The sequence below is a fragment of the Parasteatoda tepidariorum genome, chromosome 6 (genome assembly GCF_982258835.1).
Source record: "Parasteatoda tepidariorum strain Cologne lab strain chromosome 6, Ptep-v5.0, whole genome shotgun sequence".
NCBI lineage: Eukaryota > Metazoa > Arthropoda > Arachnida > Araneae > Theridiidae > Parasteatoda > Parasteatoda tepidariorum.
This window is the reverse complement of record NC_141760.1, coordinates 82,517,640-82,539,097: the sequence shown is the minus strand read 5'-3', so window position 1 is coordinate 82,539,097 and position 21,458 is coordinate 82,517,640. Positions and strand designations below refer to the sequence as shown.

Sequence of the window (21,458 nt, the reverse complement as noted above, 5' to 3'; positions counted from 1 at the left end):
CAGAGTTTTTAAGTGAAAAAATAAACTAAAACGTTGACTGACGATCTCATATGAACTTTGTCGCTGTTTTAGATGAACACTCAAGGTATCGATTATTGGGAGAAAGGTTTCTACGTTGAATCGCTCTTTTCCATTCAATTGGACTGATGGCGCAGAGCCATCAAAAAAACTCTGCCGTGAGCTTCTACGTCTTGTTCTTTGAGATAGATCCTTGTAGTCAGATTCTGGGTTATTTTCTTTGGCAGATGATTCGAAGTTATCAAATTTATCCCTGAGGTTAGTAATAAAATCATAAAGTGAAGTCAACAAATTGGTTGCAACGTCCAGTGTTATTGTTTCTTTCTGAAGATAATTACTTGTTTTGTCTATTCTTTCCAATATAGTGCTCCAGATTTCCGTCAGTATAATAAATTCTAGATTTCCCATTTTTCTAGACAGACTAAGGGCTTCGTCTCTTGTTTCTCGTGCCTGTTCAGTATCGTTTGCGATGGTGATTAAAGCTTCTAATATTCTTTTATAACCCCCATGCAAAGCACTTACTGCATCAGCTCGGGCTGACCATCTGGTTTGTGAAAGACTCTTAACAACTTTTTTTGAACCTAAATGTTCTGTTAACATATTCCATCTGTGGGTAGAGCCCGAAAAAAAGTTGTACACTTTCTGAACTATTTCAAAAAACTGTGATGCCTCCGGTACACACCCAGCAGCATGGACACCTACCAAGTTTAGTGAATGTCCTGCACATGGTATAAAGGTGGCAAATTCACATTTTTCCTTGATTCTTGTTTGTAGACCACTATACTTTCCCGACATATTTGAAGCATTGTCGTAGCTTTGTCCTCTGCAATCTTTTATGGGAATATCATGTATCTCTAAAAAATTTAAGATGGTCTCCGCTAAATACTTAGATTTATGTTCTTTAATAGGTATAAATTTCAAAAACCTTTCAACAGGAACACAGTCTTTTACGTATCGAATGATGAAAGTTAGCTGGTCAATATGAGACAGATCGGGCGTACTGTCAACGCTTATGGAAAAATATTTTGCTGATTTAACTTCATTTATAATTTTTTTTAGAACCTGTTTTCCCATTACTTCAATAAACTCATTACAGATATTTGCTGATAAATAAGAAATGTTACCCTTTCCAGGATTCCCAAATTTTTTTAAGTGATCTGCAAGAAATGGATCAAATTCACTCAATAATTCCACACAACCCAAATAATTTCCATTGTTTGGAGATCCTAGGATTTCATTGTCGCCGCGAAATGGAAGCCCTCTCGATGCCAAAAATTTTACAACAGCTACAATCCGTTTAAGTACGTTTCTCCAGTAATCCACTTCCTTTTGATGTTGAGATAATAAGTCTATATCTACTCTACCAACCGCTTTACTTCGTGCCAGATAAGTCATCATAGATTGCTTATGCGCTGGGCTATTTTCATGTGTTAAAATTATGTGATTAATATGCTTCCAATCATTTCATCCATTCCGAGAGCAAAGATTAACATCAGTTGGGTTAAATAAGCAGCATGAAAAACAAAATACAGAGCATTTGGAAGGCGAATACAGCAACCATTTTCTTTCGACGCTTTCATTGTTCTTTAATTTGCGAATAAATAATGCTTTGTTGAAATATCTCGTTACTAATTTATTACCATCTTTGTATGTTCTGGATGCCTCGGAAAAGTCAGAATCTTTATTTTGAAAATATACTGGTCCCTTACGAATTAAAATTTTTGACAGATGTCAAATCTGAAATCGATATAACTTTGCAACGACGAACAATATCTTATTTTAATAATATTAAAAATTGATAATAATCATAAGAATAGACACACAACATAAAAGTACCTGTTAAGGACTCAAGCATTTTCCGAAAGTCTTAAGTGGTTTTTATTGCTTCGAGGTAAAATTTAAATAGAAAAACTGAAAACAATGGTTTCTTACCTACCCAATGTTTTTATGTCTAGTGCAATAAAATTGATTGACGAATGAATTTATTTATTTTGAATAGTTTAAAACATACATACAGCCACATATTTAGCCAACACATTTTTTACACCAATAGATATTTTCTGTTTCCCATCACTGACCCATCTGTCAAAAAGTTCAAGCTATGTTGTACAAGGTATAGCTATCCGCATGCGGCAAACTAAAGCTAATATAATAAGCGTAGGTATTGTAGTAAGTCATTATCATCAGATTTTTCAAAATTAATGTTTTTCGGTAATAATGTATCGGTTATCATTTGGTAATCTGGCAGGAACTAGGGGGCCCCATTCGATCGCGGGGCCCTGGGCACGTGCCCATAGTGCCCAGTGGGGAAGAGGGGCCTGTTTACATGAATTATTTTCATTTAAATGAAATATCAGTGTATTTACCTATACCAGCAAATCTTAATTACCTAAATTTTCAAATCTTTCCACTTATATTTTAATGTGACATTTTTCAAGTTTAAACTTGTTAAATATTGTTGTAGTGCTTTAAGTAAAAATTAATAATTATTTTATTGAGCAACGTGAATGCAAATTCAGGGTGCGTAGCGTTTTTAAAAAGTGCTTAAAGGTGCTTTTTTCTTTGGGTGTTTTTAAAAAGTGCTTAATGTGCTTAGTAAAAGTGCAACCTTTACCATGTTGATTTTCGCCACGCATTATGCAAAACACTGTTCACATTGTTCTATTCAACGTTTTCATAATAATTCAACCCCTATCTATTTCGGCTTACCGTCGGTCAATAGCGTATGAAAGCGCCATTCGTTTTAAATGATTCAAGATTTCATGATTTTTAATGCTTGTCATAAAAAAAAAAATTTTTTTTTCGGTTAAAACCGGATAAAACCGTCAATTGTTAAAAATTTGCCAACCCTGCCTGATTATATATTTTTTAAAGTGCTTAAAAATATATGTGAGTGCTTGAAAAGTGCTGAAAAGGTGCTTATTTCTTGTTGAAAAATTTGGCTACGCACCTTGAATTTGAATATTTTAATTAATTGAAATTTTATGGAGTCTAAAATTATTTAAAATAAAACAAACACATTACTGCTGAAATAAGATTAAACGCTTAAAAGGGAATATATTTTTAACTCTAGGACATTTATCTTATACTATAATACGAGGAATGGTTGCCAAGTCGAAAATCGCCCCAGAATTAATAAACTCCGGTAAACTTGGGGGTCTGGGGTTTTTGGCCACGAGGAATTGATTGGCGCCGGTTTTGAAGCGCTACGGTTTAGCAGTTCGGAGTTACAGATAGGATATTTTCAAACTTTATTAGTTCGCCATAATGGCTATAGATACTTTTCTCCACTCTTATAAATGTATGCTAAAGCGAACCTTACAATTGAAATATTAATTTTCGACAACTTAAACCAATAATATACGAAGGAATTAATAATTTAATTGTAAGGTTCGCATTAGTTTACATTTATCAAAGTGGAGAGAAGTTTAACTTTTGTGTTAAAATCACCGTCAACAAAGTCCGACATTTCAACATTCATCAGATTTCAAGCAACATTTTCAACATGCAGAACGCACCTCTACATGAAATTCTTCAAGGAGCCGGAATTTTGGAACAACAAGCAATCAACTCAATTCTACCCGCAAATGGACAACTAGAAGATACTGTCATTGTCAGAATGCTTCTCCATTACGCCGAACAAGCTTACCCGACCGTCAAAGTTGCCGTACTTCACCCTGAATTTGTCGCACGCTTCTACGTTACAACAGCGGATGGCGCTTATGAAGGAATGGCTCTTCTCAACGATATCAGCGACCAGAAAAAGGCTTCCAACTATCTATACGGCGTTTAACAAGGATTCGACGTGCTACTCATTCCCATTCACAAGAGAGCTCAAATGGATAGAGACGAGCACTGGATGCTGGGAATTTACGAAGCAATGGAGAACGTCAACTATTAGTCTGCGATCCAGTCGACAACCCGCTGCCCATCGATGCTGCTTTGAGAAAAATACTGCGACACGTTTTGAATACCGCTGTTATGAATGAAAAGCTGAAAGGATGCATCGTGAAACCTCGCAACGCTTACAACAACCAAGATGACGCGTCTTCCTGCGGAGTTTACATCGTCTTTTATGCTCGACAATACCTCTCTCATCGACGCCTTTTCCTGAACAAGAATTTTCAAGAAGAGGATGAACGGAAGCAAATTTACGAATTCGTTGTGAACAATGACCAATTGAACATGTCGGAACCATCTGAAGCAGCATCTTTCACATCTTCGACCAATATGCACGCTTTGAATATCCAAGACCCGATGATAATTTATAGATATAGACCGATAGATAGTTTACAATGGTGCACTTAAACCGGTTATCTTTTCACCAATGGTTTCACAAATTTTCTTATGGGATGTATTGTTTTGATAAATCACAATTGAAAATTTAAATCTTCGAGTTAGCTTCGATACCTGTTTTCTCCGAGCGGAGCTCGGTCACCCGCTGGTATTTTATAAATAAGAGATTTTATGAATGATTTACATTATAATATTGCATTGTAATATAATAATATTGTATTAAAAATATCAAGATTTTCAAGGAAAAAAAAAGAAAAACACGGAATTAAGTAGCAAAAACTGGAGGGAAAAAAATAATTATAGAATAATTATTTTTTATTCTATAATTATTTTTTGACTAGCCTTATTTGTGCCCATTTGACTAGCCTTATTTGTGTCGATAAAATCGACTCAAATAAGGCTAGTCAAAACAAAAGTGATTATTAAAACGCGCTTTTCGAAATTTTCGTAATAATATCGTATTAAAAATATCTGAATTTTCAAAATTACATAGAAAAATGTGACAATAACTGTGAAAAAAATTTATCGAAAAATAGCTAGAATAGACTATGAAATGGATAAAAATAAAGCAAGTCAAAAGTGACAATTAAAATTTGCGATTCGAAACTAACAAGTCATAATATTGTGTTAAAGATATCTGGATTTTGAAAACCACATGGAAAAACGTAGCAATAACTACCAAAAGAACGATTAAAAAAAATTCCCTTTGACTTGTAATGAAATCGGCACAAATAAAGCACACATTTGAAAGCACGATTCGAGAGATGTAATAATAAGTATTAAAGTATTATGTGATAAGTATTCGAAACCATGTGTAAAGGCACGAAAATAATCACCGAAAAAATACTAGAAAAAAATATTGGATTTCCGATAAAAGTGACTTAAATGAAGCTCGTCAAAAGTGATTATTAAAATGTGCGATTCGAAACTTGCGAGTCTTAATAATATCGTATTAAACATATCGAGATTTTATAAAACGCGGAAATCCGACAATCCTAACGCACGAATCAAAACAGCTGAAAACACGAAAAGTTACAATAAAACACGATCGAAAAGTCACTTAGATTAACGATGAAATGGGCAAAAATAAAACCCCTCAAAAAATAACTGTTTTGAAATTTTCGTATCAGCATAATATCGTATTAGAAATATTAAGACAATTTTGAAACTAGGTGAAAGTCCCTGAAAATAGCCGCCGAAAAAGTGATCGCAAAACCACAAAGATATACAATGAAATAAAAACCACAAAGATGTACAATGGAATCTGCGCAATTTGAGCATATTTTTCCATTATGTTCTGTTCAGCTTATACCGCGCGCTGAAAAAAAAAAAAGTTTGATGTTGTGCACCCATATTTTAAAACCTAATATAGCACATCTTTGCTGTCATTGTAATAAAGTTTTAAAATAAAGTTGTTTTCTTTAAAGTTTAACCGTAGTATTCTTAAGTTATGTTTTAGAAGCTAGATAATGTAGTTCAATTTAGCACTTTATTAAGGTAGCAGCGAATTTGAACGATGTTCGATATGTTTTATTTCATTTTATAACCAGCATTGAACAGCCGACCCAAGTTTGGGTTTACGACTACTAATGTTCAACTCTGTAGCCTTGTTATTTTGAACCTATCCAGAAGACAAGGAAATTCCTGGATCAGTACCACCAGAGGCATGATTTGTCATGGGAACATGGAGGACTTTGCGACTTGACAGATTTGACGTGCACCAGTCACCATTTACTACACGGGGAGTCTTCGGCCGGCTGGTATTGAACCCACAAACTCTTAGAAATAGGCTCAGCTCCCTACCGACCAGGCTATCCTGGCCTGATACTTTTTATTTGAAGAATTTAGACCTTTATCTAACATATTAAATCATTAGTAAGCAGGTTGTTATTTAAAGTCTTTAGGTTTGGGCCACTGAAAGTGCAGCCTGAACTAATCTCTTTTTGCAATTTACCTATAGCTTCATTATGCTTGTAAAGGTTTTTAAAAAAAACTTCTGTTGAAAGAATAAAAGTTTAAAGAGTTGTTGTTAATATTTATTTTATTTCTTTAGCTATAAAAGAGGCTGCTCCACTTATTGGTGCTGAAACAAACGGTATCCAGTACTTTTGTATGGGGGATGTACAATCCTTTCCTGCTAAACCTTTAGAACCTCTAATAAATGAAAGTTCTAAAATGGAACCAATTCAGCAAAACAAGGGCAACATGGATGGTAAATAAAAAATTGCTTTATCATAATCAATTTGACAAATTTTAGTTTCACATGCAGATAATTTTTTATGTAGTAATGAATAAAGGAAATAATTTTAGTCTTCCACTAATTGTGTATAAATTAAACAGGCATAAATATATATTAAAAAAGTTAGGTCTGAGTTTATACTACTTAAATTTCATTATATTTGAAATAAAATATAAATATATTATGATTCTGCAATACAATTGTACTGTGTAAAATGTAATCTTATCTTCGATTTTTTTTTCAAATGATACTAGATGATTTCAAATTATATTGAGTTTATAAAATGAAAGTTTATTATAATGGTCAAAAATGATTTGTTTGTAAATTTTATATACTTAAGATAATTCTTTCTTTGGTCAATTGTTGTATCTAACTTTCTGATGATTTATATTTGAACTTTAACCATACAATTCAGGGGTCTGTCCAGGCCGAATTTGCTACCGTTTAGCGGTACCTTCACAAATTCAATTTTATTTAAAACGGTAGTTTCACAAATTCAACTTTAGGAAAAACGTACTAACAACTGTAGCTTCACAAAATACTTTACCTTAAAATTTTGTTTTTGTATCTGTTAAGAAACATTAAATCTATATTTTTACCATGTTTTTGTGTTGATATTTTAATATAATTTTAATTTTTCACAAATTATGTCTAAATTTTCACAAAATAGGTACCTTTCAGAAAAACCTAGACATACCCCTGCAATTACAAATGTTATGAATACTGAGTTAATCATAATTGAGGTTGGGTATAGATGGAATGGATATATATTTCTGATTATGTAATTTATTATTTGGTATATTGTGTAAAAGAAATCTAGCCTTTTATAATAGAACGATTTTGTTCTGTGAACCTTCTGTGTTCCTTTGAAGGCTTTTATATACCTTCGATATTTAAATGCTTTTGGAAAGAAAAGTACATAATTTTACTTTTTTTTAAAAGACAAAAATTTGTTTTAAAATTAATACATAGCTACAAACATACTCCTCATTATTTTATGAATTGCAAGTTAGAAAAATTCATGGATATTATGATTTTGCATTGCCACACTAAATTTTCTCATAAAATTGAAAAAGTCATTGCATTTGGCATAAAACCAATATTCTAAATTTCAATTTCTTTCTGAATATTTTTCAATATTTTAAAGCAAATTGCATAATTTTGTTAGCCAAGTAAAAACATTCAATGGATTTTTATTCAATTAATATTTTGTATATTCTTATATTAATTACTACAAAATATCCATTTACTGTATAGGAAAATAAGATTTGATCAAATGTAACAAATACAATTAATGTAATAATTTTCGTTTTCCGAAATAATTTTTCTTTCAAAATTATTTTTATAATAAAACTTTTATCCTTCATTCATAAACTGTGTGAAAGAAGGTTGGGTATTTTGGATATTTTGTACTTAAAAATAGATATTTTGTGCTTAAAAATTTGTGAGCTGTTTTTATAATAATAATTTTTCAATTACAGATCGTTTGTTCTATGTGTATACCTCTGGAACCACTGGTATGCCAAAGGCTGCAATTATTAGACACAGCAGGTTTGTAACCTGCTTATTTTAACTAAATAATAGTGAAATAATGTTTAGAAATTGTGACATAAGGGAAAGAAAATATTCTAATTGTACATGCAGAATAGGCATTACATATTTCCTAGCTTTTGAAATTTCTTTAATTTCAGAAATTTGATTTTTTTTAAATTGTTCTTAATCTAATTTTTATTAAATTGAACCAATCATTTAATTTTTATTACATTTTATGAAAAGTAAATATAAATATTTTATTCTCTTCTTAACAATCAATGTAACGGCTATTTTTCTATTTCAATACAAATGTAAAAATCATTAATTCACTGTTGCGACTAAATCGAACATCAAAATCTTTTTTTAACTCTTTATTCCTGAAGTTACTTCATTTCTATTACTACAAAAATGTTTCAGTTCCAGGGTTATATTAGTTCTCACAGTCTTTATGACGATTAAGATACAGTTAAATTATTTCAAACTTAATATTAATTACGTGCATTTGGCTTTGCTTTTGGCTATTTTATCTTTCGATAAAGCACCAACTATGAACAATTCAATTACTTTTAATTTAGAATTATTTGCGGTGGTACTGGAGTATTTCATTCCTCGGTCCAATAAAAATTTACAAAAATCTTCATTTTAAAAATATGGATTTTTTCATCTCGTTATGGAGGCTTCTTTCTATTTTTATGATATATGATGGCCATAGTTTATCTTATAATAATATTTCTAAGAAAATAAAACTTTTTTTTTTGAATAATTTTATTTAATTTGTTGAAATTAATCTCTGTCGTGAGAAGCGCAAATGTACCAATAATCACTTTCTACTTTGGGTAAAAAATCTTCACAAAAATGCAATGAACTTACCTCCATCATATAAACTGGACCAATTTCCCTCCAATTAACTGAAATAGCTTAAATGGAACTTTTTTCAAACTCTGCTTCTGCTCACTCAGCTTCAGATCTTGTACTATCTTGTTTGGGAAATAAAAGTGGTTTGTGTGCTATACTGGCCACAATTGTACTGTTGATCACAAAACACTGATGCTCTTCTCCGCGATCCCTCAGCCTATAGCGGCTGTTGTGCGCTTTAATAACACATTTAATTTCCTCAGAAAAATGAGCTAGTATCCTCAATATTGGCAAGAATATTTTTATTTTATGTCTTTAAAGACTAAATTGTTCTTGCTTTATCTATTTTAGAATATTTTTTATGTTAATATATGGGTAAAAGATGTTATCAAGGATAAAATATGTAATATTCTATTTATTTTTTTTATCTTTGTTTCACTTCATATGTTTTTCAAAGAAAATGTTTTCTTTTTGTCCTGAATTGTTGAACAAAATCGTTTGCTTTTAGGCTTAATTGTTATTAATTTCTTAGTTAACCTTGCTTCATGATTGCTTTTTCAGCATTTTTATTTCAAAATGAATATATTGTGTTTGCATATAAACTTGACAAAATTGAGACCTAGCTTTTTTGAAAACCTCCTTAAAATTTTTTTGAAAAAATCTTTAAAAATTTTATTTTCCCCCTTTCATAAGAAATATAGAGCTGTGATCATGTTAAGTTTAATACTGTGTTTTATTACCTCTTTGTTATTTTTTTAATCACTTTTCAGAGAAGAATAGTTTGTATAATCTCACATTAGTCAATTTGACGATATATCTTATAGCAACATCTTAAATTTTTTTTTCTTCTTCTGTGATACGTATATTTTTAAATTCCGAACTGAAAAAAAATCATAAATATATGAGCTTTTCTCGTACCATCGGTTTTATGGAGGCAACAGATTTGTATGTACTTGAGATGAGACAAGAGCAGCCTGGACCCAATGCTGGTTCTGACTTGTTTACTGAAAAAACTTTTCAGACTCTGGCTGTCTTGGATTTAAGATAAAATTTTCATGAACTTTTTTACTACTTTAAAACAAATGTTTGGTACACTTATTTAGAATAAAAAATGTGAAGTTAATTAATTAATTGCAATAAGAAGGTTTTAATAACTGATTTTCTTGTTTAGGCAACAAAGGTCTAATAGTGAGACCGCAAAATATGGCCCTTTTCTGACATGTATCTTGGCTTGGACTCAGGCTTGGTGGCTATATGTATTTGGGCTTGGGTGGGCTATATTCTTTGGGCTTTGACCTCCAACTGCGAGCCAGAACTCTTCTCTAGTGTGTACCACTGGTTGGGAATTACTACAAGTATTATAACTTGTTTTACTGATGTCTCCATAGTATTTAAAACAGGGTTGCCACAGGCGACCAAAATGCAACTATTTTTGGCATGAGGCGACTATGGCAACTTTTTTTGCCTGAAAAGGCAACTATTTTCAGGAAAAGGAGACTATTGGAAGACTTTTCTGAACTCCTAGCGAGGTTTTTATTTTTTTAAAGCATAAATTGGGTGGAAAATCTGCACCCCACAAGATAGTTTCTGAACACACTGAACTTTTTTTTACTTAAAAATTTTGAATTGCAAATTTGAGCCTTCACTTTTTAATTCGTTCAATCTGCACAGACTCCCTTCTAAGTCTTATTTTATTTATCCATCGCCTTTTCAATGAATATTGTTACAAAATTCCGCATGGTTTAAAAAATATATAAATTAATGCAATATTACGATGCATGAGTTTCGAATTTGAGTAATCACTTTTCATATATATATATATACACAGTCAAACCCCGCTATAGTGAACTCCCGGATATAGTGAACGAAAGGCTCGGTCCCGTGCCTTGCTATACACGTAATGTTATTTTTAGTGGATATAGTGAACCAAAAAGTGAGGAAGTTGGATATAATGAACTTTTTTCTGTCTTCGACTGATTTCCCCCCATTTTATTTGTAATAATTTTGAAATTTCTACTTTAAAATAAATACATATACCGATTTTTAAAACCATCTATAGAAACTACTTTTATGTGCTCGAATAGCATGTTAGACAGGTTTAAAAAGCGGAATAACAGAAATTCAGGAAAAATTATCTGAGAGTCGAGAAGTGTTTCCGTATCTGATGTTGAGGATTGCTCATCAGCTAAAGATTACTAATTTTTATTTGTACGTAAGACGAAGAGTGATGAAAAATAACACATTTTTTGCTACTAGATAATATTTTCAGTCATTTATTTGAATAATGTTTATTAAAAGGGAGCAGTTTGTGAACCATTAGTTAAATTACCTGCGTTAGTGAACTCCCGGTTATAGTGAACCGAAATTTCGGTTCCTTGAAGGTTCACTATAGCGGGGTTTGACTGTATATATATATATATTTCTTACGTTTATATAAAAATAATCATATTTGCCACCAACTTGACTGGATGGATCATAGTATGAGACAATTAAATCATTAACAAAATTTTAGTCATATTTTTGATGAATTTTTTTTCTTATTTAGGCAACTATTTTGCTAGTTTTTGGCTACTAATTTCATGTTTTAGGTTATTAAAAGCAACTATTTTGTTCATTTTTTTCTGTGGCAACCCTGTTAAAAAGTTATCTCTCTAAAAATCTCTATAAAAGTCTCTGAGCAAATTATGTTTTCCTAATTAATTTTTTAAGTTTTCTTATTTTTTAGATTTTGAAATGATATTTATTGTATAATATCTTTATTTCAGGTTTATGTGGCTAGGTGCTGGTATCAATTTTATGAATTGCATACAGAAAGATGACATATTTTATACTCCTCTTCCGTTATATCACACTGCTGGTGGTATTTTATCACTTTCTCAAACAATATTGTTTGGAAATTCTTTAGGTATTAGAACCAAATTTTCTGCTTCCAAATTTTGGGATGACTGTATCAAGTACGAAGCAACGGTAACTATACTTTATTACTTCAGGTGTTTTGCTTAAATTGCGCAATAAATTTTATTAAGAAATTTAATAAATTTTGTAAGAAATGTCTTTCTTTACTGAGCTGCAAGAAAATATTTTTAAAGGTTTAACTAAAAATATCTTTTCCCTTAATTACTATTTCATTTGTTGTAACTTCATTTGTAAATCAATTCAAACTTAATTTAGTCATTATGGTTCATTTATACTTTTCACTTATAATTTTTTTTTCTACTTGGATTTTTACTATAATGATAAAAACAATTACAGGTTGCTCAATATATTGGAGAACTGTGTCGTTACTTACTGGCACAACCCGAAAAACCCCAAGAAAGGCAACACAAATTAAGGCTGATATATGGCAATGGCCTCCGTCCTCAAATTTGGGAAAACTTTGTGTCTAGGTTTAACATACCAAATGTTGGAGAATTGTATGGCTCTACAGAGGGCAATGCTAATGTCAGTAAGTAATGCTGAATGCTTTCCTTTTTAAAATTTTTTTTCTTCTTCATATTCTTATTTTTAAGGAAATTGTAAATTTTCAGCTCAAATTTAATATATTAATATTAAAGTTTCCAAATGCTAGATAACTTAATAACTAAACAGGTGCTTAAACGCATGCTGATTTTGGGAAGCTGTAAGAATTTAAGTTGTTATTTTTACTCTTTAATGTCTCCTAAAATAGCAAATATTAAATTTCTCACTTACTGTATATCCCAGTGTATTTGAAAAGTTTTCAAACCCCCAGAAATATTACGAATATCAGCATTTTTAAAAAGTGCTTAAAGGTGCTTATTTTCGATTTTCGTTTTTTAAAAGCCCTTAAAAGTGCTTTTTTTTTCATTGGGTGTTTTTAAAAAGTGCTTAATTTTCCCTTTTTCAAAATTAGATTTTTCCTTTATCATGTAGATTTTCGTTACGAATTATGCAAAAAGACACAGTTCACATTGTTCTATTCAACGTTTTCAAAATTAATTTAACCCCAGTCTATTTCGTCGCATTGTCAGTCCGTAGCGTATGAAAATGCCATTTGTTCTACATGATTCAAAATTTAATAATTTTTTACAATTGTCAAAAACAAAACCAAAAGTTTTTTTTTTTTTTTTGACATTATGTTTGAAACAAAATAAAGCTGTCAATTGTCAAAAACTTTGCAACCCTGCCTGATTATGATATTTTTTTTAAGTGCTTAAGAATATTTTTTGAGTGTTTGAAAAGTGCTTAAAAGGTGCTTATTTTTTGTTGAATAATTTGGCTATGCCCCCTGTTATATAGTTATTCTACAAATCCAATATTAACTCTGTTTGTGAAGTGTATAGTTAAAATTTTGATTTTTTTTTGGCAATTGTCTTTATTTTTCTTTTAATAAAACGTTAATTTGGCTTTATTTCCTTATAGTCAACATAGACAACAAAGTTGGTGCTGTAGGTTTTATGTCCCGAATCATTCCCACAATCTATCCCGTTAGTCTCATTAAAATAGATACTGCCACTGGAGAACCTGTAAGGGATAAAAATGGCTTGTGCATTAGGTGTGAACCAGGTAAATAGATAAATATTTGTAAATAAAATGTATCACTCAGACTTGTATATATTTTTTGTTCTATTTTTTTTTCTTCTTCTTTCACTATTTAGTGTAAACAATAATGATTCTAATATGAAATAAATGTTTATTTGCAGGTGAACCTGGAGAGTTTGTTGGTAAAATAATTACAAACGATCCAATTAGACAGTTCGATGGTTATGTTAACCAATCTGCTACTAAGAAGAAAATAATTAGAGATTGTTTTCAAAAAGGAGATACTGCCTTTTTGTCTGGTGAGAAATATGGTCTTATTTCTTAGTGTCCTTTAGTTAAATTAAGCCTATCGATACATTCACATTATACAGGGTGCGTAGCATTTTTAAAAGGTGCTTTAAAGGTGCTTATTTTCATTGGGTGCTTTTAAAAAGTGCTTACTTTTCTCTTTTTCAAAATGAGATTTTTCCTTTACTATGTTGATTTTCACCTCGAATTATGCAAAAAGACACAGTTCACATTGTTCTGTTCAAGGTTTTCACAATTAATTCAACCCCAATTTATTTCGGTGTATTGTTTTACGTGATTCTCAAAAACAATGCCAAATTTTTTTTTCTTCTGACATGACGGTAAATACAGGATAAACTGTCAATTGTCAAAAACTTTCCAACCCTGCCTAATTATATTTTTTGAAAGTGCTTGAAAAGATTTTTTGAGTGCTTAAAAGGTGCTTATTTTTTGTTGAATAATTTGGCTATGCACCTTGTTAATCCTATCTTTATTGGTCTGGTTCATGCTTCAAAATTTGAAGAATAGAGTTTATTTTTATAGAGGAGTAAAGTCATGTTATTTTATAACTGTTGAAAAAAAATGAATGAACACAAACATTTTATGAACTTTAATTTTTATAAAAACATTTTATTTTTTCATTTATCTTATTTAAAGAATTACGGAAAAAATATTAAAGTGGAAATTTTGTAGGTAGAAAAGGGTTATCTCCGCCAGCCAATCTCTCTCTATGTCGAATTTTGTTTCGTTTTATATTACACAATTAATTTGAAATTTGTGTCTGTCAAATTGCAAAAAAATGTTTTTTATGTTAAAGCTAATCTATTGCTTATTATTTTTTTTTATTTTTAGATCGGAATTTTATGTTTATTTTACCTCATCGAAATTTGACACCGCAAAATTTTACGTATTTTTATCAAATATGCATTGTTTTTAAAATCTTTTTACTTTGATGGACTTCTTACAAATATTTTTACTTTGATTAATTATTTATTTTTAGATTTTAATGTTTAAATATTATATCTTCTAGCTAATTTTTGTATAAATACCATAGAATTTATGAGTGAGTTAACATATAATGCTTTAATTTTTCTCCATAGGTGATATGCTTGTGATGGATGAGAATGGTTACTTATATTTTGTGGATAGGACAGGTGACACATTCCGATGGCGTGGAGAAAACGTGTCCACCATGGAGATAGAAGCTTTAATCAGTAACTTCTTGAAACATGCAGACTCAGTTGTGTATGGTGTTGAAGTACCAAGTGAGTGTCCACATGCTCAAATTAAACATGTCCATGCTTAATATGAAGATGGTGGTTTCTTATTAAAACAGATGTTATAATGTGCGGTTATTTTGTTAGTGCACAACTGTGCCACAAATATTTACTCATAATTAAAAAATGCTAGATTAATTTAGTCTTAACAATGCTATAATTTAATAAGAATAATTAAGCTAATAGATTCATTGATAATGTCATTTATTTTGTTAGTATATGTAAAGATTAATATTAAAATAATGCTTTTAAAGTGCAAAATGAAACAGTTATAATGTGAGGTTATTTTGTTAGTGCACAACTATGCTACAAATATTTACTCATAATTAAAAAATGCTAGATTAATTTGGTCTTAACAATGCTATAATTTAAGAAGAATAATTAAGCTAATAGATTCATTGATAATGTCATTTATTTTGTTAGTATATGTAAAGATTAATATTAAAATAATGCTTTTAAAGTGCAAAATGAAACAGTTATAATGTGAGGTTATTTTGTTAGTGCACAACTATGCTACAAATATTTACTCATAATTAAAAAATGCTAGATTAATTTGGTCTTAACAATGCTATAATTTAATAAGAATAATTAAGCTAATAGATTCATTGATAATGTCATTTATTTTGTTAGTATATGTAAAGATTAATATTAAAATAATGCTTTTAAAGTGCAAAATGAAACAGTTATAATGTGAGGTTATTTTGTTAGTGCACAACTATGCTACAAATATTTACTCATAATTAAAAAATGCTAGATTAATTTGGTCTTAACAATGCTATAATTTAATAAGAATTATTAAGCTAATGCATGGTGCTTAGCGTTTTTAAAAAGTGCTTATTTTCAGCTTTGGTTTTTTAAAAGCCCTTGAAGTTGCTTTTTTCATTGATTGTTTTTAAAAAGTGCTTAATTTTCACTTTTCGAAAAATAGATTTTTTTCTTCTTAACCATGTCCATTTTTGATACGTATTATGCAAAAGCGTGCTTTTCACATTGTTATTCAGCGTTTTCACAATTCATTCAACCGCAGGCTATTTTGAGCGTATGAAAGCGACAATCATTTTACATGTTTGATAAAATATTTGCAAGTTCGCATGTGTGTCTACTGAGGTTCGGTGAGATTATTGCCTTCACATGTGCAACTCTCCTGCATTTTGTAAGATATTCTCAATTTCAGACTTCATTTTGCATCCTCTGATATCGAACCGAAAATCTCTTGATCATTTCATAATGACTAGTATAATCGAGAAAGGAGTTCTTTGTCAGAAACTAGTGATTTTATCATGATCATGTAAAGTCTTTGAAAATTATTTTGCATTTTGTTAATGTATATAGTGCTTAAAAATATTTTTTGAGTGCTTAAAAGGTGCTTATTTTATTTTTATTTTTTTGAAAGATTTGGCTACACACCATGTAATTGTTTAATTGATAATGTCAACTTTATTTTGTTACTATATGTAAAGATTAATATAAAATAATGCTTTTGAAGTGTAAAATGTATTTAACATAATAAATTGGTTGTGATTTCGGCCTTAGAACTTCTGCAGGGCCCAGTGAGAAGAACAAAAAGTACTGCAAGGCAGTGCACTAAAATATTCTATCTAAAGCTTTGCATGGGTGTCTGTCACAAAGGAATTTAAAGAAAATGGGAAATGTTTTGTTATATAAATATATAGTGCTGCTGGCTTTTAATTATAAAAATTTTTACTTGACTCGAATATTCTTTTACTTAAGATACTTGAAATAGAGATAAATTAAATTTTTTTTCTTTCACCATTTAAGATAATGAAGGTAGAGCTGGAATGGCCGCAATATCAGATCCCAATCACGCTGTAGATTTTGATGCTCTTTACGCTGAACTTACTAAATGTTTACCTTCCTATGCTGTACCCTTGTTTGTTCGAATATGTGATACTATCGAAAGCACAGGTAAACATCATTAAATTTCTAAAATTTGTGTGTATGAATCTCATATTAACATGTTTGCAGTTAATGTTAATGAATGCATAATGTTACATAAATGCTATTTAAGACTACATAAAAATTTTGAAAAGTATGGAAATCAAATCTTTATTTATAGTATCCTTTTTTATTAATTAATTTATAAGCAAATTTATAATTTCTAGAATATAATTTAATGTTTTATTTTGTGCAAATTTTACCTGAAAAACAACAAAAATCTCTTTTCATTTCAATTAGAAAATAGCTCTGACCTCGTTTTTTTTTTTTTTTTTTTTTTTTTTTTACATAAATTAATTTGTTGACAAATTTGTTATGTTTTTTTTTTTTTAATCTTTTTATTTGCTTTTAGATAAACTTAATTCTTTAAAAACCTAGTCCAAATTTGTTTTCCTGATATTATATGTTATTCGTTTTATTTAAGGAAATATCTTGTAGCTTATTTTAATGTTTGCAAAGTGTAACTATTAGAATATAATAAACTATGTTATTTTCTGTATAGGAATTGAGAAAGAATGTTGTTCAAATTTGGAAAATGACTAATCTTAGAATTGATAATAATAATTGGTAGCCAATGATGTTCAAAAATAATAATTTTATCACATGTTACGATTACTTTATTTACATACATTTTATTGCGACATTATAATAGTCACCCAGAAGTCCTAGTTGAACACATTATTTAAAATGGTAATAAAACAGCAGTTGAGGCAAGCTTAATTTGTTTAATTTTGCATAGACTCAAAAACTTCACTGCATGATTATTCAGTCTTATGTATTTGTTTAATTTATTTTTATATAATGGTAGACAAATTTTTTAAATCATTAAAAGAATGGTAAAGCATGAAATTTATCCCCATTTTAAGTAACAAATATTCTCTCTGAAAGAAGTTGGCATGTGTGTAGCATTGTTTGAATTATTTTAAGTTGAACCAAACTCTAATATAAGTTAGAACACACCCACCAAAAAAAAATTTTTTTTTTATTGTTTCCTATATCAACCTCTTGAATATAAAATGTTTCTGAGTAAAAAAAATTGCTGTGTTTAGCAAAACTTCAATCAACAAGTTTGTTGAGATTCTCTTAGAAAGTATGGAAATTTTTTTTCTTCATACTTAAGAGAAAAGCATGGTGTAGAAATTGTGTGACTATTCATAGGTTGATATGTGCTTAAGTAATGTAATTTTTATTCGTATATTATCACTTTGATATTTAATAGTGTAGTTTTCAATTAAAAACATTAAATCCTTTAATAAATCATATTGGCCAGACTTGTATAACCCACAAACACCTTTTTCTTTCTAATTGTACCAGTACCTGAATGTTTCAGTTAAAAGGCACCCCTAACTGTCATACATATTTTGTCGTAGTGTGCAAATTTAAAAATCTGAGACGCCACTTAAGTAGCTTTAATTAAACATTTACTTTATAAATGGAAGATAATCCTCAGTGTAACATTTTCTTGTATCTAAGGAACATTTTGTTTTTATGCATTAGTCTTAGACAGCAGTATCATTAACCCTTTCGCGACGGGAAGCGCCTACCGCTGAGGCTGGCAGTCTCTCTCGCGTGTCTCTCCCCAGGGCCGGAGGGTTTTTTGCTGTTAAACCTAATTCCATGAAATTACCAAAATATCAATGCTTTGTTTAATATTGTTCTGTAGAGTATTTAAATAACATATGCTTTATGTATATTTCCATGGATAATTTATTTACTTAAGTTATTTCTTGTTTAAATATATATTTGGCACATTTTATTTTCATTATGTACTTATCATGTAATAATATTTAACATTACATATCTGAAAACTAAATGTATGACTTAAAGTTCTTTTTTCGTATGAAAAATTTTAAAGATTAATTTAAGATTATTTAAAAGATTAAAAATTATTAAGAAAATTTTAAAGATTAATAAGTATGATTGATTTAATCTACAAGATCTAACTATCCACCGAAAACTAAGCCGAAAGTAGCGAGAGAAAAAACCTCCCCTGCCTACTGTTAACAAATACCACGTGCGAATTTAAAGAGCCGTCATAAAACATTCCTTCCCCCTAAAAACCATGTGAATGTACTCTCATCTTGAGTAGAAGGTCAAATCTACATGTATCTGAAACCATATGGACATACGATGCCATCTTTTGGAAGAAATGTTATTTTTTAAAACGTTGGCACAAATGAGTGACGGTTGGGAGTGAACGAGAAAACGCTCTGGCATGCGGGTGTGTCGACCGGGAAGTGAGCGCTTTTCTTGCTGGCACATATATCTGACAGTCGGCGCGAAAGGGTTAATAGAATTTATCTTGCAGGTCTCTCTCCTAGCTAAACTAGCTCTCCAATCAATCAAGCTATTAATAAATCTCAAATTATATATAAGGCAAAATAAAAATGTTAATTTATATATTTATATAAATGTTTAATTGTGTTGTATTTTTTTACATGAAATCAATCAAGCTATTAATAAATCTCAAATTATATATAAGGCAAAATAAAAATGTTAATTTATATATTTATATAAATGTTTAATTGTGTTGTATTTTTTTACATGAAATATAATACATTTTTTAAATTATTTTTAAATAAAATAAATTTTTTTCTTAGGCACTTTCAAATTAAAGAAATTTGATCTCCAGAAGCAAGGGTTTGATCCAAATGTTATTAAAGATCCCATTTTCTTTGGTGACAAGAAATCACACACTTACAAGCCATTAACACCAGAAACTTATGCCGCAATATGCAATGGCTCCATTCGGCTATGAACAAACTCAGTTTGGTTAGTTCAAAGATTCCCATCTGTGTACAGTTGAACAGTTCTTAATCATAAATGTAGAAGTATGATTTGGAAAATAATTTGCCACATATAGATATTTTCTGACTTAAAAAGGAAGCATTTAACTTTAATTGACTTCAAGTGGTTTATCATTTTATTTATTTGAAATATATCATTGGATTTATCCTAATATGTATGTTAGATTGATGGTTAGAGATGTGTTTAACGAAAAAAAAATTCTACTCTTAATAGTGGTAAATTTTTTTTATGTGCATTTCTAAAATAAATATAAAAAAAATACTACAGATTTTTTAAATTGAGTTAAGATAATTTTAAATAATGTGCTCTGTGATTTCAACTTGCTTTCTTGAAAACATATACATTTTTATTATAGAAATGATCCCACTTGATTTAGGACCCTCAGGCTCTGTATTTTAGTTAATAAAAGTTTTAGGATTATTTTACGCTATGATCTAAAGAAATAATTTAAACTGAATTTATTTTTTCTGCACTTTTGTCAAAAACTTAATTATTTAGTAAAAACTTTTTATTTTATGTCGGGTTTAAGTTATCATATTTATATGACTTTAATTGTGAGAGACATTATTAAATATTATTAATTACATTAATTAATTATTAATAATTACATACACATCATGCAATATTAATAATGTCTGTAATATTATTACTACAGACATTATTAGTATTTTGTAATATTGTAAGCATAGTGTTTGTAATTTATTTAGAAACAAGTTTAGTTTGATAAATTTAAAATCTAATGTACCATTCAAATCTAACTCTAATTACTTGAAGAAATATTTTATCACAAGATTCAATTCTTATACAAAACAAATTATAATTTAGATTCACATTAATAATATTAAATTTAAATATTTTCTTGATTTATAAAAAAAAAAATTATCTGTTGGTAGGAAAAAGTATTAGTGAATTTAGTTAAAATAATTCTAATATGCAGTGTTTTTTTTTTTATTATTATAAAGGGTTGCCTTTACCGTTGAACTGTAAAAGCAATATATTTTCATCATAATATTTTAATATTCTGTGTCTGTTAATTTTACTCTGTGATCTTATTCTACAAAAATTATAACTTTTGCTTTTACATTTATGTGTCATTTGTCTTGTTTTAGGTTTTATTTATTATTATTGTGATAAAAAGTTTTTTTATTTAAATAATTATTTAAACCTTGCTGCAAATAAGCTTATTGATAAATTTTTAGAATCATTTAATTTAAAAAGTTAGTTCTTATTTTTAATTTTAGTTTGAATCTCTTGTATTTATATTTTATACATCAGTACACTTGCCTTTACTTAAATACCAGTGCTTTATATATTGCCATTGACTCATTTATCAGCGTGAAAGTTTATTTTGCTGTTTCTGTAGTTCTTTACCTATGAATTATTTTCTAATAATTTTTTATTAAGAAAAAACTATATTAAATTTATTGTGTGTCGTTGTTATTGGTTTGAAAATGTATTTTCAGCTTAATGGCTTGAGCTTCCACTTTGCTAATGATTTTTTTTTCAATTCTATGATCAACTGAATGTCATTTTATGAATTTATCTCAACTAATTGGAAAAAAAGGTTCTTTGTATTTATCATGTATTAACTTAATCCCATTAAGCACATCTTAATGCATTTTTTTTTTAAAAATTGAAAAAGTAATAAAATTGTGTATGGTTGGTAGTAATTATACACAAATTTTTTC

General features: G+C 29.4%; 1 protein-coding gene across 3 annotated transcripts in view; it reads left to right on the top strand.

The window, feature by feature from the left end:
- Nucleotides 1-20,622, top strand: part of Fatp1 (Fatty acid transport protein 1) — an 82,409-nt gene extending 61,787 nt beyond the window's left edge. For all 3 annotated transcript variants that reach the window (XM_071178448.2, XM_071178447.2, XM_016051842.4), the window contains exons 4-12: nt 6,368-6,526; nt 8,035-8,104; nt 11,707-11,908; nt 12,194-12,386; nt 13,322-13,465; nt 13,603-13,740; nt 14,830-14,994; nt 16,786-16,932; nt 19,563-20,622. In XM_071178448.2, coding sequence (XP_071034549.2) covers nt 6,368-6,526; nt 8,035-8,104; nt 11,707-11,908; nt 12,194-12,386; nt 13,322-13,465; nt 13,603-13,740; nt 14,830-14,994; nt 16,786-16,932; nt 19,563-19,720 — 1,376 coding nt within the window. In that variant the 3' untranslated portion in view covers nt 19,721-20,622. The remainder of the gene's footprint in view (nt 1-6,367; nt 6,527-8,034; nt 8,105-11,706; nt 11,909-12,193; nt 12,387-13,321; nt 13,466-13,602; nt 13,741-14,829; nt 14,995-16,785; nt 16,933-19,562) is intronic.
- The last annotated feature ends 836 nt before the right edge of the window (nt 20,623-21,458 follow it).